Here is a 16,879-nt window from a genome sequence, read left to right as displayed (position 1 = left end):
GCTACAGTTTGAAATTCGGGTGCGAACAGAATGGAAATTCTTTCTCGCCAAGTTTTTTACGGTTCTCGATGCTTGTTACAGTTTCCGAGTAATCATTCTCGATCATTGCATTTCGCTGTAACGCCAATCTTCTTATTCTACCACGAATTCTGCGAGTGGAAATAAAAAATCACTAAGGTCTTTGGTTTTGGGATTTCACATTACTACACGCAGTTAATTCTTTTGCAGAAAGCCGGCCGTCGAAGATCCGAATGTACTATTCGGTTTCGTTCGATTTTCATACTGTAATGTTCAATAAAAAAAAAAAAAAAAAAAAAAAAAAAAACAACGGAGCAAATGGGAGGATTTGAACGACGAAGATATGTACGTTTTGCTGCATAATAATATATATTTTTTGAACTTTTTAAAGGAATAATCACGTGGTTCACGTGACTGACTGTAGAAGTGCGAAATAGCTCCCAGCTCCTTTGAAAATCTGTATAAAATCAACGAAGTTGGATATATTCCGTGATGCAAAATATGTTCAGATAAAAATAAAAGGTAAAACATAAAAAATTGTTGCTAACCGCGGCCATCTGCATAAGGTTCAGATCAAAAAATCCGTAAGCCGTGCAAATGAATGGCTTTTGCGATCTCATCATAATAACGCCCAACATAATCTTGAATTCTTTTTCACGGTCTATCCATGGACAGTTATAAGCAGCTTCCGCCATTCTACTTGACTGCAAATACAAATGATAAGATGAAAACTTTATGTTTATTGCCAATACAATTATTATTTTACCTGCAGAGATAATTTGTTGGAGTAGCCACAGTATATAAATCCTTGTATTATGACGGTGACGGTGTGGAATAGACTCTTGGCAACTTCTTCCCAGTTTCCATACATTACTTGCTTCCAAGAACAAATTATGTATAAAGTGTAATAAATTAACTCAATTGTATACCGATTTTCCCCTACCACAGCGAATCGTTTTTTACAGAGAAAATACAGTCTCGTCGAGTCACGGGCCAGCAGACGACAGAGCTGTCAAAGTAATTGTTCTGAGACTCTACCGAGTCTGTTGATCATTCGATTATGCGTATTACTCGTCGAGAGTTACTACCAAATATGGGCTTTCCAAATTGACGATGTATGCATGCCAGTCTGACTATTTGTCTCAGGATTTTGAGTTCAAAGCGGTTGGCAGAAATTCAAATCAAGACCCTCATATTTAGACTATTTATGTTAGTCAAAAAACATTGAAGGAGTAAAAAGCTCTAGCAATTCTGCGAATTTTAAGAGATTGTTATTTCGTAAAAATGATTATACGGAGAATCAGAAGAAAAAAGAATTTTGAAGCTTGGAGGTGGGCCAAATCTCAGTCAAGTGATTTTTCTGCTGCCTTGAAATCACTTTCGAGTAAATATTTTTTTGGTTAGAGTCTATTCGGATTTTCATTGTTTCTACGTATACCGTCGCGAGTCTCAACAAGTCCATCCCATTGTTTCAAACCCACAGCCACTCTTTCCCGATGCACTACTGTACTGTATTCGTCCGATGGTCATTGATAAGGTGAAAAATCTTGCCAATATTGAAGTGGCTATATTTTTACTTAAATTCCGGTTAGTGAGACCATTAGAAACTCAAAAAACCTTTCTATCTCTCAGGAATGCGGGAGGCGGTATACGGCGAAGTTTTTATTCGTGTACCGGTGCCGTCTGAAGCAGCTTAGCACTGATTAAGGTTGTTATGGGGCCAGCTCAAAATGCTACCACCAAGCTGAATTTTTTTCTGTGTTCATGACCCCTTCGCTGAACGCTCTGTGCAATTTGAAGGCGATTCACAGTACCGTTCTTGAGAAAAAAATTCGGAAAGTGTTTAATGCGCGTTTTACATGTCGCTTATATGGGAGCATTCCGACCATTTTTCAGTTTTTTAGATATACTTCCTAAAAAAATGCTACCACAGAGCTATAAAAATTGGTACGGTTTGATGAAATATCAGATTATCGTGTAGCATTTCCGAAATTAGAATTTACAGCACCGTTTTAGAGTTATTCAAGTTTTTAATCGAGAATTCGCTGTAAAATCGAGTACGCAAAATATTACGTCATGGAACACGGCAACAGCGTAGATGGCACGGACACTCCCTACTTTACCCATACTCACAATCGGTAACCCTGTACAAGGGTTTCCGTTGATAAATATGTTGATGTTGGTTTTGAAAGTTTTGGTGATTTTGAGGTTATGTATAGGATGCGTACTCTAAAGTTCGGCGACACTGTCGCCAATCTGATCGCTATCGCATAACGTGATTTGCGCCGTTGCTAATTCGTATGTCGCAAATTGAGGTATAAAAAATTATCGAAAATAATTTTCTAAATTAATAAGAATATTTCCTGAGATCGTCAATTTGTTAAAAATGCATTTTTTTATGATTAAACGTGAAAAAAAACTGTCCAAAACCATATATTAATTATGGCGATTATTTCATAGTGATATAGTTGGTAACAATTAGTCGGCCCCATGTATAAGCATAGGGCGCCCCCCTCTTGCTTCACCCCCGGCGGCTAGACCCCACACAACCTTAAGAAGATCGCCGAAGCCGTGTACCAACCTCACTATTACTACAGATTGGCTATACATTAATAGCCACGCGAAATTAAATTGTGCTTTTGCCAATACATCAAAACGAATAAAATCATTGACTACATTTACACGGTGCTTTTATTTCAGTTTTGCACATTCAGACGGGTATAATTGTATATATTTATAGTATTTTGTGTATCTATATTGATATAACTAAACCGGAATAAGAGCGTCGTGTAAATGTTGTCATAAACGAGAACGATATCATGGTTTTGATAAATGAAATTCATTAATTGAATATTAGATGAACGCTGAACCTAAACATATATTAACATAGTTAACAAGTTAACATACCTTCTGGAGATGAAATGCGCAAAGACACATATGAGCAGCGGTGAATGATAACGTAAGGAAAACGATCGGATTGAAAATGCGCTCGATCATTTCGCAATGGCTATAACAAAGCAAATTTGGAATTGTTGGAATGAGAGTTAGAAATTTTTTTGACATGCTTTAGTGATTTTTTGGCCGGTGAATGTAGTCAAAATGATCAATAATATTCTTATGAAAGGTGGTTCTAACGTGTACAAATCGCAATGTCGTTTGGCAATCGCGGATAACTGATGCCTCAGTTTAATCTCATTTGTTTCCTTTTGGCCGTTGTCAGAGATGGTGATATGTTCCAAATCGTTCCAAAGAACCTAGCAAATTGATGAAGTTAAAAATTTACAGTGTTCCTATCAATCATATTTCATGGACTAAGAATCCTCAATTATTCTCACAAGTTCAAAATTTTTCATAGCAAAATCAAGTGTGTACCGATTTTGCCATGGCAAGTGAAAAAAAATGGTTAGAATGACAAGCTGAGCAATTTGACTTGAAAATAGGAAGCTTCTTTTTTCGTTTTGGCATATCCATAAAATAATAAAATCATTTACACGGAATTGTATTGCCATATGTGTAGTGAGCTGGGCGAAAATGATGTCAGCAGCCATCCAATAAAGTGCGACGACACAAAGCACAAATTGTTCCCATGTGACGCATAACATGTATTTAATTGTGGTTCCAGTTGACCAAGGATACAGTGCCGTGTATACCGTAACTGTATAATCGTACGATTCATTCAGATTCTTTTCATACATTTGATATGTTAACAGGAGTCTGAAAAAATAATAAAATTAATATTTTGGATTTCAGAAAAAACGTGATAACAAAATTGTGTCGGAAAATGTTTGTTTCATTTCTTACATATACGGTCGTAAGGCGTAACTTAGGCAAAGTATTGTCACCATCATGATGTGTATCTTAGTCACTAAACACGTCGCTTCCGCCATTTTTATATTTTCAATGCTGTCTCTTGTATTTTCTTTGTTCCACAATACGGCCAAAAAGCGTAAGAGATTACGGAGTTCTTCTCGCCAAAACCACAGCCGACCACCCTTGTACCGAATAAAAAAATATTTTCGCCCAGCTCTCCTTTAGATTGTTTTTCGGTGCCTTTCAAATTTGTTACAAGCGGACTATGCCCAAATCTCGTGATACATCATAAAGTAACCTTGTGCAATTTTAGTTCCTTTTATTCTCATGAAATAAACTTTCTCTCGTAACTGCCAAATTGAATTAAGGTTAAAGGAGACTTAGGGGTGAAGACTCAACTGAACTGTCGATTCCCTACCGCCATAGTGACAAGAGATTCCTTGTGATGATACAGTGACAGGTAATATGAAGAAAATATTGTGAATAAGTAAAATGTCCTTCGGAGTGATTGATGAATAGCATTTCCAAAGTTTTTTCTAGAATTTATACCTTAAGAAGACAAACTGTTCCGGAGACAATAGCAGATAAGGCACCGACGATATACTCCGGATCTCGACCCCATACATCAAACACCTTACAAGTCTCAAATAGTACGACTGCACCCAGATTAACCAACCCAATTTCGAAGGTTATTGATTCCCAAATTTTAGGCTTCATCCTTTCAGCCGTAAATACATCAGCGAGTGAATGCAGTCCTACTATTTGCAATACTGTAACATCGCGTTTAAGCAATGTCTCGAATGATGTGATTTTTACATCATTATTGAACACTATTTCTTCCATAGTTTTGACGTGCGACCAGTTTTATCTAGAACGTTTTTAAACATGAACAAATCACAAATCGTATGCGAGTGTTGGTTATATTCTGCGCGATTGAAAGAACAAAATAATTTCACCACTGTTATTTATCAGGAACCGTTGTGCTTAAGTTTTTTGAGTTTTGAAAAAATGACAGTAGAGACAACAAATAATTCATTGGAAGTTGAACGTCTGATTGTTGTTAGCGGAAAATGCTGGTTATAACGACCTATTTTGTAAATGAATTCGTCGTTTATTCAATATTTGTTAAAATCTAATAAAGCATGGGAACAGGTTCAATGAAATTTGTCTGCTTTGGTCCCGTACGAGCCCCGGATTGATTGGAAAGGATCGCTCAAATGATTAATAGTCAGCAAAGTATAAACCAGAAGAGATACAACCACTAAATTTATTGGAGAATAAAAAAAAGATAAATTGAAAGAAAAAGTTTAAAGAAAGCTACAACCCAGTTACATGCGTTGATTTGCGGGGACAGTTCCCCCGCTTGATTCACTCTTCGGCAATGATCCGCGTTTACACGGGGGTACGCGGGTCCACACGCTCACACCACAATAACAATTTTGATAACGGAAAGAAAAGATAAGAATAAAAGTGAACAGACGAAGGGCTTTCTCTGTTCGTGTTGGTACGTCCTTGAGTCAGGGGCTGGTGCTGCTCAATCATACGCGTTAACGGAGCACAGTCTGCCCTGTGTTTGCAGGGGTTTACAATACCATCGCGAGCACTACTGCTACGAAATTAGCTCGAGGGACGACCGGTTGTCCGTTGAGGATCAATCGGAACTAATGTACAAAAATCCTCACCACGGCGACTAGAGTTCGAAAGCGATCGCTGTGACGGGGTTTTCAGTGCATATCAGCATTTCAGTCGTTACCAGGGGATTCAACGAGCCACCTCGGAAGCCGCGATCAGGCAATGCCGAATCGGCAGATTCCGAGGGGTTTCTTCCACTCGCGATGGCACGAGGAATCACGTAGAGAACAAATCAAGGGCATTCCAACACTTTTAATGAGAACGATATATTAGTGTTGGGGTGAAGCGACGTCATGTCTCGCGTTATCTGACGCGTAGAATTATCCTCGCGTCAGAAAATAATGAAATTGAATTGAATAAATCGATCTAAACGCGGGACCTGACACATTGTAACTTTATTGCAAGTGAACAGGGACAGCCTTATCCTTTAGCACGATTTCTGGTGTGGAAAAAACAGACTAGAGGATTGCGGATGAAGCGCTCCAGAGCCAGCGGAACCCCACCCGTACTTATAGGACTCGAACCGTTCCATTTTCATCTTTATTTCTATCACAATTGTATCAAAGTAAAAACCTTCAAAATCTCTCTGGGAAAAAGAACGCGGATAATTGAATTGATGATCCGCCCGTTTCCACATTATATCACACGTATTGTAAAAAAAAATCTTAAACCTTTTAATGAAAATTATTTTAAAGCGTGAAAAAAATTCAAATGAACTTTTCAAAAGCGTTACAATCCTGTAAGACTTATAAAACTCCGCTTGGAAAAATTTCAAAAACCGATGTCTCATTTTTCTAAATTCATTCTGACAGAAAAATAACTGAATGAATTGAAAAAGTTACCAACAACTTAATGAATCAGTCAAAACCTAAGCACTCAATTAAGCACGCGCCCTGTCACGCTTTTACATACGCGGATATGTTTTTTATACTACAACCTACCTGAACCATCACAAAAATGAGGAACTAATTATGTCACAGAAATTTCCAAGCAAATTTATTATGCTTTCACGACTAAATCCAGTGTGTGACTGAGAACCCTCCTGAATTCGTAAATTTTGCTTTGTCGAGAATTACATTGTCTGTTTTTGAGATCAACTAGGGGTCACGATTGCGTTAGTGTTAGCATCACATGTTCAACTTTGAAGAGAATAGTTTTGATCTTGGTCGTCACGGAGCCACGAAAAACCGAGTAAGAAGTAAATTATGGGTATAAACTTTGTCTCCCTTACATTGTACCGAGAAACATTTATGATGCATTATTGTCCATAAGTGAACCTTTATCAGTACTAGGGCTGCCCTTCACATACAAGAATAGCGCCATAAATTATGGGTCGCATCTCAGGTGCATTCGATGTGAACGAAAGTTTGTCGTAAAAGAGGTAATAATGGGTTATAACGAGAAACTTGTTTTACAGGAGTTTCGGTATGCGCTTTTACCTCCCCCCCCCCCTTCCGGCTCGCACCGTCGTTTTTTCAATACCGCTTGTTATGCCAATGTACCCTTCTAGAGAACTTTTCGTGAACAAGTATAGAAGAATAAAGGGTATACATTGCATATCTCCCATTCGACATTACACGGGTGTCATCAACAAAGTTTCATGCAACAAAAGAAGCTTTTTCTTAGTGCTACGCCTTGTATCAAGGCATAGAGTTATGTCCAAGTAGGAGCTTTCGGAAATTCCGCGGATTAAAAAACGTATTATGCACAGTGATAACTACAGAATTCAAGACAAATTGTTTCGGGAGGTTTTTCGAAATTCGATCTCACAAACAGGGCTGAGATCAGCGACACAAAAGTGAAGCAATACTCGAGCGACACCAGTTACCGTGGGCACCTAGCAGCGAGTTAATGTCAACGTATCACAGATAAGCTTCATTGGCCGTCAATGAGTGACTCATAAGTTATTAAATAGATTTATTCGGGAGATGTCATGGGCGTGAAATTCTAAATGGAATTGGATTGGGATTGTCATTTCGAATAGAAAAAGTACTTATAAATTGAAGGTTTTCCATAATACATCAGCAAGCATATGTCACCAAAAGAGATTTTTTTGACCATATTCGTACTCATGGTTTTAAAAAACAATGGTGGTTTCAATTAACAGTTTATTCGAAACTCGAACGGCCATTAAGTCAAAACTGTTTCATATTATCATTTCGAAATTGTCTTTGAGATTGTGAAATTTTCTGACAATGACCAATTCATAAAAACGTTTTTCAATCTTCTTTAATTCACATGCATTTTACATTGCACATATCCCCTGAAGTACATCTGCTTTTATTAAGCAACTGTTTTTAAAAGTGCAAAGTAACTTGCTGCTGTATTCGCGATCTGAAAAAAATTGAAGTAAATGATATGTAAACACCCTTGAAAAAATACGATTACAACCAAGTTTTATCGTATGCAGTCCGAAATAGAATTTGTTAGAAATAGAAGACGTTCACTTCTACGTGTCTTGTCCAGTACATTTATATATATTGTTTTGCAATGACAAATTGAGCGCATCCAAGCGCTATTGATCGTTCTCGTTTTGTCTTTTTCCGTTGATTTTCCTTTCACAACGTTTTGTATGTGTTAGACGTGAAAATAAAGCTATCTGAATTTACGAATTAATAACCGAGTTGTCTAAACTTATTTCACAATATTCTATCAGAATTGTATATTCTGTCGGAAGAATTCAATCCATGATCACTAACCACGGTAATCTGATTGAGATTCACGGAGAAAAATCCATACGCAGTGCATCTAAAGTTTTTTTGAGATCTCATCATTATTATGTGTAAGAGAATTTTGAAGTCTTTACTACGTTCTATCCACTGACAATCGTAAGCCGCGTCAGCAATCAGACCCGTCTGTAAATATGAAACATTAAATCGGAAAGTTGTGTACGCGATAAAGGTAATGAAACTTGAATTCCTTTTTGGTTGGATTCTTACCTGATAGGTTAATTTATCGGCATAGCCACAATATATAATAGCTTGGACAATCAAAGTAACGGCGTGAAATAAATATTTGATAACTTCATCCCAATTTTTCAACGATACTTCCTTGAAGAACAAACAAATTTTAGCACTTGGTATTTAGGATTGAATTTTTTTCAGTGTTTCAACATAAGGCTTATTTTCAGATATTTTTGAATTTTTATCGTTTAATCAAAATTCACGAAAATTTGGATCAAGTCCCTACTACGAAGAGAGGCATGTGATTGAGAAATTAATGTTATCACGCTTTACTATTTTCGTTTCGATTTTTTTCGTTAATTTTTTTACCAATTGAAAAGCTGAGTCTTTGAAGCACTGTCTGCAGCAATATTTCTTCTTCACGTGCTACTGCTACTACTATCGAGACGAAAGTAAAGAGTTAGAGTATGATTGAACTTTTGCAAAAAACGAAAACACACTGTGATCTCAAATATTTTGTTCTATAGTTTTCGAAATGTGAATCGACGCTGCTTAATGCGGAGAACCACCGAAGCCACTCAACAAAAGTGTTCGTGGTTAATTAATATTTTTGAATACTGTGATGAAATTTTTCAGTCACATGCACCTCATTGGAAAAAAATGAATTTTCCTTTATTACATTCACACCTTTTCCAAGCGAAACACGCAGAAGCACATGTTGACTGCGGTGAGTAACATTGTTAAAAAAGTTATTGGATTATAAATTCGCTCAATCATTTCGCAGTGCCTGCAATACATTAAATATCATCTGTATGTTTATCGTCTCCTGTCCAGACGAAATTTTTTGGGAGAGTAAATAATAACATTCATTTTTATGCAGTTAATATAGTAGCGAAAGCAGAAACTGAGTTAATGAAGATTTTTAATAGAGTTATTTTTTTAATTGCAGAAATATTTGTTTTAAGGCAGGAGAAAAGACAAAAATCATATATTTTTACCTGTAGAGGTCGTGATGTCGTCTTGCAATGTTCGATAATCGATTGACCAGTACTTCTTCGATCTTCGTGTTTTTACTGTCTAGCGTTTTCGTTATGTACTTTAAATCGTGACGTAATACCTGTCAAAAAGCCATAAACTTATTAATTACAAGAAAAATCAATGCCATATATAAAAATGTAATTATTAACCTCTTCGTCGGCAAGACATTTTTAACACCAAGTGCCCAAAATGCAGATGAAAAGTTTTCGGATTTTCAAAATAGTGGACCAAAATACAAAAACTAATTTGGATCGGATGGAACTTAGTGCTCGGGAGTTTTCGGGGTCGCTGATTCGAATCTGAAATATATTTTTAAAAATTGGAAATGTTAAAAGAAAACAAATATGTTATAAAACACAATAAAAAATAAAAACGAACTACATTTCATGATATACATTTTATGATAACACCTGATATGGTCCGCCCGATTGTTGACCTCGGCGGCGATATTTAAATCGTCAAAAGAGATCAAGCCGCTCTTGTGAAGCGCGCAGATTCGTAATCAGCAACCTCAAAAACTCCGCTATAGCAATTTTGGTAAAAATCCATCAAGTCAATCTTGAAACGATCGATGACGGCATTGATGGCGTCATCCGCGATTTGGAACACTGAAAAATCCTCAATTCAGTTGTCAGCATCAATGCCGACAAAGGGGTTAAGATACTCGAATCATTGTTACGAGCCAGTCCATATTTTAGTTCGTAAAAAAAAATTTTCTGGTACTTAGTTAAGCAAATTCCATAACTCGCATTTACTCGAAATTGGATTGCCGTATGCGTGGTAATCTGGGCGAACATGATGTCGGAACCCATCCAATAAAGTGCGACGAAAACTATGACAAATTGTTCCCAAGATACACAAATAATATACTTGCTCATTGTATCAGTTGTATATAGAGGATACGTTGTCGGATATATCGTAACGGAGTAATCATACGATGTATTCGATAGTTTTTCGTACCAATGATAGTGCAGGAGTAGTCTAAACATTAAAACAACATTTTATTATTTTGCATCACTTCAAAATATACGTTTTTTATTGAGGTAATTGATGCACATTTGTTTGACTCGTAAAGAATGACTTGAGAAAAAACATTTTCTTATTTAATTCGCACAAAATTTGATCGGTGATGGAAAAATCATTCGATATCATAATTTATTATGACTTAAAAACAATAAACTTTTTTAGCAATATTTGTATATTATTCTCTCACATGTACGGACGCAAAGCGTAGCTTGAGCAGAGTACAAACACCATCAAGATATACCGTTTGCTCACACAAGACACGTTGGTTGCGGTTTTTTCATTTTCTCGATTGATTTGGACTCGATCACTCGATTCGTTCCACATTATGGCCAATAGCCGTAATAATTTACGAAATTCTTCACGCCAAAACCATATCCTTAGACCCTTATAACAGCAGACAAATGAATCGTATGAAGTTTGTTAAGACGTTCGTTCCTTAAATTTATAAAACTATGAATTTATTCTTAAACAATGAAATGCTTGCGGATAGTCAATTTATGCTCCTCAAAATTATCAAAGTAGTTGAGAATTGTAAAAAAAATCCGTTTTCAGATTCACCTATTTTTTTTTTTTGTAAATTGAGGTGCAGAAAGTAAAGTCATTCAGTATCAAATTCAATCGATTCATAGAAGAGTCTCACAATCAGTCAGAATTACAAATGTAAAGGGTACATTGAACAACCGACCGATTCATCTACGATCTGTCACTTTTGAATAAATAAACGCATCGAATATATTTATTTGAAGGTTTTATTATTCACAATTTACCGAATTTCTCTCTATGCTCAACAGTTTTACCGGCAGAAAATAGGGAATCGTGAATCAGCAATACGTTAAAATTTCCGGAGCAAATGGCTATAAAAACGGTTTAAGTTTTTGGTCTACGTATATACCATCACTACCTACCCTTATTTTTATGTATTATTAGGCGAGTCACAGACGCGCGCTCCGCGCACGTCATCTTCTTGCACAGCGTAATTTTTTATTTATTTTTACCAGGATTAATAATTCAACTCATTAATAACTATTGAGTAACTATTGAAAGAATGTCCAATTCGAAGAATTTTGGAGAAATCGAGTCGAGCAAAACGCTATGAACAAAATGTCAAAGATGGTTCGAATTCCAAGCTGTCATTTTGATTTAGCCCCACAATGCTCGTGTTTCAAGAACCGATCGGAATCGCGGAAAAGCGATGACAATGAACAGCTAATTCACGCGTCACAATCTTACTTTATAAAAAGGGGGACAAAGTTTCAACCTCTTATATCTAAGTGAAGAATTCTTTAATAATTTTTCAAAAAATGTATAATGCATGTTAATAAATGCAAATTAGGTTCCTCTTAGATTCGATGAGTTTACAATAGAATTATAGATTGAACATGGAATAAAGTCGAACCGTCGGATAAAGCGAAGCACCCTTTTCGAAAAGTGAACGTTTTTTTTTCTGGTAGAAAGTTCCAATATTGTATTAGGGACATCTCTTTAAAACTTGATATTCAATTATAAAACAACCGAATTTTATCGAAATAAAAAAATCAGCTCACACAGCGGAGTTAAATGGACCAATTTCATTGACGGAGAAAAACTTTAAATGTTCGAAAAAATTGTTTTCTTTTTAATAAAACTAGGGTCACCGCGCAAGCGCGCGCTTATCTTCAATTGTTTTAACACTTTTTAAATAAAAATATTACTCAGGACTATTGTTTCGAATAGTTCATTGCAAAAATCACGGTACCTACGGTCGAATAGTAATTGCGTAAGATCACTCTTACTAAATTACTCCATCACTTCACTCTTATGTCGCTAAATAAATTTATCTGACACGATTGCGATCGAATGTGTTGCAATTGTTTCCTCCTTTTTTCTACGATCTGAAATACGCACATGAACGAACTCCGAGCACATCATCGACCAATCAAAGTACGTCTATAGCAGCTTCAAAAATAACTCGCACTTCGAGATTTCGTGACAACTTTCTTTTATGAAAGGAAAAAAATATTAAGTTTTTGAAGCACGTACTCAGGCGAGTAACGAAACTTTGCAATCTTACACTAGAAGAAAAAACAATCTAAATTTGGGGGGGGGGGGGGAGGGGGTGTTCCCTTTGCTCGGCCGTTTCGCTATGTCCCGCTCTACCCTGTATTAAAATATCAATTTCTAATGTGGAACAGAAATGTGTCAACGAAAAAAGACCAGTGAGGGTGAAATCTGTGGAAGTAGTGACGCAACACTGAAAAACTATTTCTATAAGAAATTCAAAATTCAACACCTTCACAGCGCAGAGGATTCCAGAAAACATTGCAGTGAAACTGCCTATCGCGTAATTTGGATCAATACGGCAAACTCTAATTATCGTTGCAAATTCGCAGGAAGCAACAAAAAAAATGTGTATTATACCGATGGTGAAAAGTATGGGTTCCCACATCGTAGATTTCACAACTTTGCCACTAAAAACACTGTTCAATGAAAACAATCCAGCAATCCTTAAAACTCCGACGTCGCGTCCAAGTAATTTTTCGAAAGACGTGATCTCTTCCTGTAGACGTTCATTTCCTCTGTTTCTCGTAAATTCCCTTGTTTCTGCCATTCTATGCATTCAACCCGAAAACAATTGGCCTCAGATCACTATTATTCCAGAACATACAAGGTTGAAGGAACTGCACTATAGTTTATCATAGTAGTTCGATGATAATGGTGGTAAAATATAACTTCAGGAACTCGCGTATCAAGCAACCTTCCAACACTTCCTTTCTTCCCGTCAATAATTGAGCAATGCACTAGCGAATATTCTTCTCAGGATGGATCAACGGCGCGGACGTACATCTAATGATGGGTTGATTATACTCCGAACGACCAGAAACCGTCTACTCTATGATTATTTATGAATTAAATATTTCTATGCTTCATAGGCGGTGGTTAACTGGACGAGCGCATGCTCGTTTTTACCTCAGAGAAGACGAGGTTCCTTGGAAGAAGAAAAAACTCACCTTTTCCGATTATCGTGATGATACAACCATAGGAGAATGTCCGATCGCTTGATAAGCTTCGAAATTTAAGTGAGTGTTGGATAATAATTTTGTACGAAATAGCCGAATGGAAGGAAAATTCCATTATCTTCGAATTACCATTCGAATTTTAGAGTACTTTAATGGATAAATATATCGCAAAGTTTTTTATTGTGAATTCGATTGAAACGATTAGTTCAAAGTTAGTCCTTCGGCGAAGTTTATACGTTCTTTTCTGTGAGGAGGCCTCTTTAGATTGCCATTGACTCGATCAGCAGTACGTTTTTCACTGATGAAATAACTATAGATTTCATAACGTCCACTCAAAACGTGACGTTTTCTAATAAGATGTCAACTTATCGGAACCAAACTTCAGCCATAAAAAATAATTATGAAACATCTCCGTGATAATTAGGCAGTCGATTCTTACGACCCGAGTTATGGGCATTTTAAGCTTCGTGCAGATTTGACGTAACAGTGACTCAAGTACAGAGATGCCATTATTTGGACCGACGGTAATGAACGTTTTGATTAGGTGAGCGATTTTAGAAGAGCGAAATAACTCGAAGCTGCTTTGAAAATCTGCGAAAAGGAAACGAGGTAAATAGTTTTTCACTTATGTTGATGCAAAATGACTATTTTTGACAGATATTAAGATGCAAACGCACTCACCAGCGTAACTTGGGTGAGATTTGGTGAAATCAAGCCATAAATGGTGCAATCGAGAGGCCGTTGCGCTCTCATCATGATTATGTTCAACATGATCTTGAATTCTTTACTCCGATGCATCCATTGACTTTTGTATGCTGCTTCAGCAACTAAACTCGACTGTTCAATGAAAAAAAACTCACTGGTTAGAAAAAATCTTGATTAATTGCTAGAGAAAAAATATCTCGTTTTATTCCTTGCCTGCTCTGCTACTTGATCAGCATACATGCAATGCATGAAGCTCGAAACACCCAAAATAAGAGCATGAAAAAGATTTCTGAAGACCTCTCCCCAATTGTTGCGTGATATTTCCTAACAACAAACATTTTTATTCATTTTTAGTCATCAACACAAACTGATTATGGGGAGCAGAAAAAGAAAATTTGTCCCTTTTTATCGAAGAACTTCAACGTCGAACTTATTATTATTTATAAAATTTAAATAGGAACTCTTGTATCATTCCATTTCCATATACGAATAGCCCAATTGAAATAACTCTCATACTTATGTAAATACAAAAAGGATTTGAAAAGGAAACGTGGAGGGAGAGCCAAACGCATACCTTTCGCACTTGAAATGTGCATAAACAAGTGTTTGCGGCGGTGAGAAATAAAATAGAAAATATTGTCGCTCCGAATGTTTGTTTGATCTTTTCCCAGTGTCTGAAAATCAACATGATTTACATACTTGTTTCGATAGTTTTGTTTTTTATTACAGGTTCTCCCTTCATTATGAAGGTATTTGCAATGTGAAATGTTTATATTCGATACAAAAGCTTTTTCCACCTGTATAAGTTGCAGTGTTTCTCCACAATTGTTGATAATCGAGCGATCAATACTCTTTCGTTTTCTTTGCTGATATGATCTTCATTTGAACTCACTAAATGTTCCAGATCGTGCTGCAATACCTGCGAATCATAGAACACATACATCACGGATATGAATAAAAATGACGTCTCATGTGACTAAATGACCAAATTTTGGAGGTATCGAAAATACACTCGTTTAAACGCTGTGAAACTTTCTTGGGTTAAGATTTCTAAGAAGTTTTGTAACACGATTGATAAGTTATTAATTATTCCGTAATTACTCGAAATTCTATTCCGGCATGTGCAGTAAGCTGATAGCACAGGCAATCTGTAGCAATGGCGTACAAGCCGACAAAAGTAACGATAGTTTGCTCCCAACTTATACACAATATGTATTTGCCCAAGGTATCCGTTGACCAGAAATACTTCCCTGGATACACCGTTAGAGAATAATCGTATGAAACATTCTGGTGCTTTTCGTACAAATGATGACGCAAGAGAAAACTGTAATGAATAATCGCATATATAAGTGTTATAATCTTCGCACTTCCACTTTACTGGATATTTTATGTTCAACGGGTCGTGTTCTTAAACTTTTTATGCAGTTCTATGTTTTACTTTTGTCAAGATTTTAAGCTCGAAATTTTATTTTTTTACGGGCTTCATTTTCACGAACCATAGAATTTTGAGTATCAAAATTATTTTCATTTTACAATAAAAATTCCATTGTAAATGGATTACTTTGTCGAAATTCCATAATTCTGGACGTACCACGTAATTATTCCATATAAAGCCATTGAAAAAAAAAAATTTAAAGGCTTTTGGATCAAGATGAAATACTTGGGTAATGACGGAAATCCGATAATCGCGTAAGCGATACGAACACTTATTCGATTCACTTCCGCTTTATCCTATATGTTGATTTATTCGAAATCTGCACTGTCTTATTACGTATTAATGAACTGAGGATGGAGCGCAGGTGGCGATACTACCAACTCAATTTCTCATCTAGGCACAACGGAGTGTTTCGGAATAATAAATGGTTTTCCTTAATCAATATCAGTATTTCGTTGAAGCGACTATAAATTATTCGAAAGCGCAATAAAACTCAGCTCGTGAGCTCTCAAAAATATAAACTGAGAGGCAATATTGCTTTGAAACAAAATGTACATTTTCACTAGTTTTGTTGTTAGTTGTTTTGCGAGAAACTCTCATGTTTTATTATTATCATATTATATTTATATATTATTCTTTAATATTGATATATTAATTATATAATGCAAGAAAAAATATGTAGTGGGGACGGAACATGAAAAAAGAAATGCATTCGAAATGCAATGATGAAAAGAAGAGCTCATTCTCAAAAATAATTGAAAGCTAAAAAAAGAAAAAATCAAAAGAAGTTACAGTTTTAGTTTTAGTTTGTTCGCAAACCTCTAAGAAAGAAGTCGTATAAAAATATCGTTACTTAGATACGTATTAGAGAGTATTTTACTTTACTTTACTTATATTTTTACGTTTTTTATTATTATCATCTTACGCGTATGGTCGCACGGCATAAGCCAGACAAGCTACTACGGCGGTGATAATATACCATCTTTCCCAGTAGTATGCACTTTTTGCAATATTTAGGATTTCTTCTCTTATTCTTGGTCGGCGATTGGAGTCTTCCCACATGACTGCCACACGACGCAGCATTTTTCGAATTCTAACACGATTGATCCAAATAACCCAGCCCTTTGACATATAAATGATACATCCTCATGTAGACTTTTATGAAAAATGTGCAACAGGATTTTTGATGTGCAATAATAATAATAATAATAATAATAATAATAATAATCGATTTTTCGTTGTTGACCAAACTCATCATTTGTTCTATATTTTTTTTGGCACATGGTGGTTGGTCATTCTGCTTTGACAAAAGAGGT

General features: G+C 36.1%; 2 protein-coding genes across 2 annotated transcripts; both read right to left on the bottom strand.

Annotated features, from left to right (window-relative positions):
- Positions 1 to 424: 424 nt before the first annotated feature.
- On the bottom strand, positions 425 to 16,646 carry LOC122407981 (uncharacterized). Its single transcript, XM_043414470.1, has 20 exons — positions 16,489 to 16,646; positions 15,230 to 15,452; positions 15,021 to 15,047; positions 14,342 to 14,452; positions 14,105 to 14,260; positions 13,415 to 13,470; positions 12,697 to 13,015; positions 10,615 to 10,811; positions 10,157 to 10,382; positions 9,362 to 9,480; positions 9,051 to 9,150; positions 8,400 to 8,510; positions 8,160 to 8,315; positions 3,820 to 4,010; positions 3,510 to 3,732; positions 3,154 to 3,272; positions 2,926 to 3,025; positions 785 to 895; positions 567 to 722; positions 425 to 475 (listed from the first exon to the last, which is right to left on the bottom strand). The coding sequence occupies exons 1-20, from the start codon at positions 16,644 to 16,646 to the stop codon at positions 425 to 427; spliced, it is 2,910 nt and encodes a 969-aa protein (XP_043270405.1).
- Positions 874 to 6,582, bottom strand: LOC122408058 (uncharacterized). The gene is made up of 7 exons (XM_043414602.1): positions 6,402 to 6,582; positions 4,378 to 4,696; positions 3,820 to 4,010; positions 3,510 to 3,732; positions 3,154 to 3,272; positions 2,926 to 3,025; positions 874 to 891 (listed from the first exon to the last, which is right to left on the bottom strand). Exons 2-7 carry the CDS (start codon positions 4,669 to 4,671, stop codon positions 889 to 891), a joined length of 930 nt encoding a protein of 309 aa, XP_043270537.1. The 5' UTR covers positions 4,672 to 4,696; positions 6,402 to 6,582; the 3' UTR covers positions 874 to 888.
- Positions 16,647 to 16,879: the final 233 nt, after the last annotated feature.

Source organism: Venturia canescens, chromosome 3, assembly GCF_019457755.1.
Source record: "Venturia canescens isolate UGA chromosome 3, ASM1945775v1, whole genome shotgun sequence".
NCBI lineage: Eukaryota > Metazoa > Arthropoda > Insecta > Hymenoptera > Ichneumonidae > Venturia > Venturia canescens.
This window is presented reverse-complemented; position numbering and strand designations above follow the sequence as displayed.

Coding starts and splice junctions, on each gene's coding strand:
- LOC122408058 (XM_043414602.1), bottom strand. CDS start 4,671: ATGGAAGAAATAGTGTTCAATAATGATGTAAAAATCACATCATTCGAG. Junction 4,011..4,377: donor GAACAGTTTGTCTTCTTAAG/GTATAAATTCTA, acceptor ATTCGGTACAAG/GGTGGTCGGCTGTGGTTTTG. Junction 3,733..3,819: donor TACGCCTTACGACCGTATAT/GTAAGAAATGAA, acceptor TTATTTTTTCAG/ACTCCTGTTAACATATCAAA.
- LOC122407981 (XM_043414470.1), bottom strand. CDS start 16,646: ATGCTGCGTCGTGTGGCAGTCATGTGGGAAGACTCCAATCGCCGACCA. Junction 14,453..15,020: donor AGCACGATCTGGAACATTTA/GTGAGTTCAAAT, acceptor GTTTGTTGTTAG/GAAATATCACGCAACAATTG. Junction 10,812..12,696: donor GAATCCTCTGCGCTGTGAAG/GTGTTGAATTTT, acceptor TGCTGTTATAAG/GGTCTAAGGATATGGTTTTG.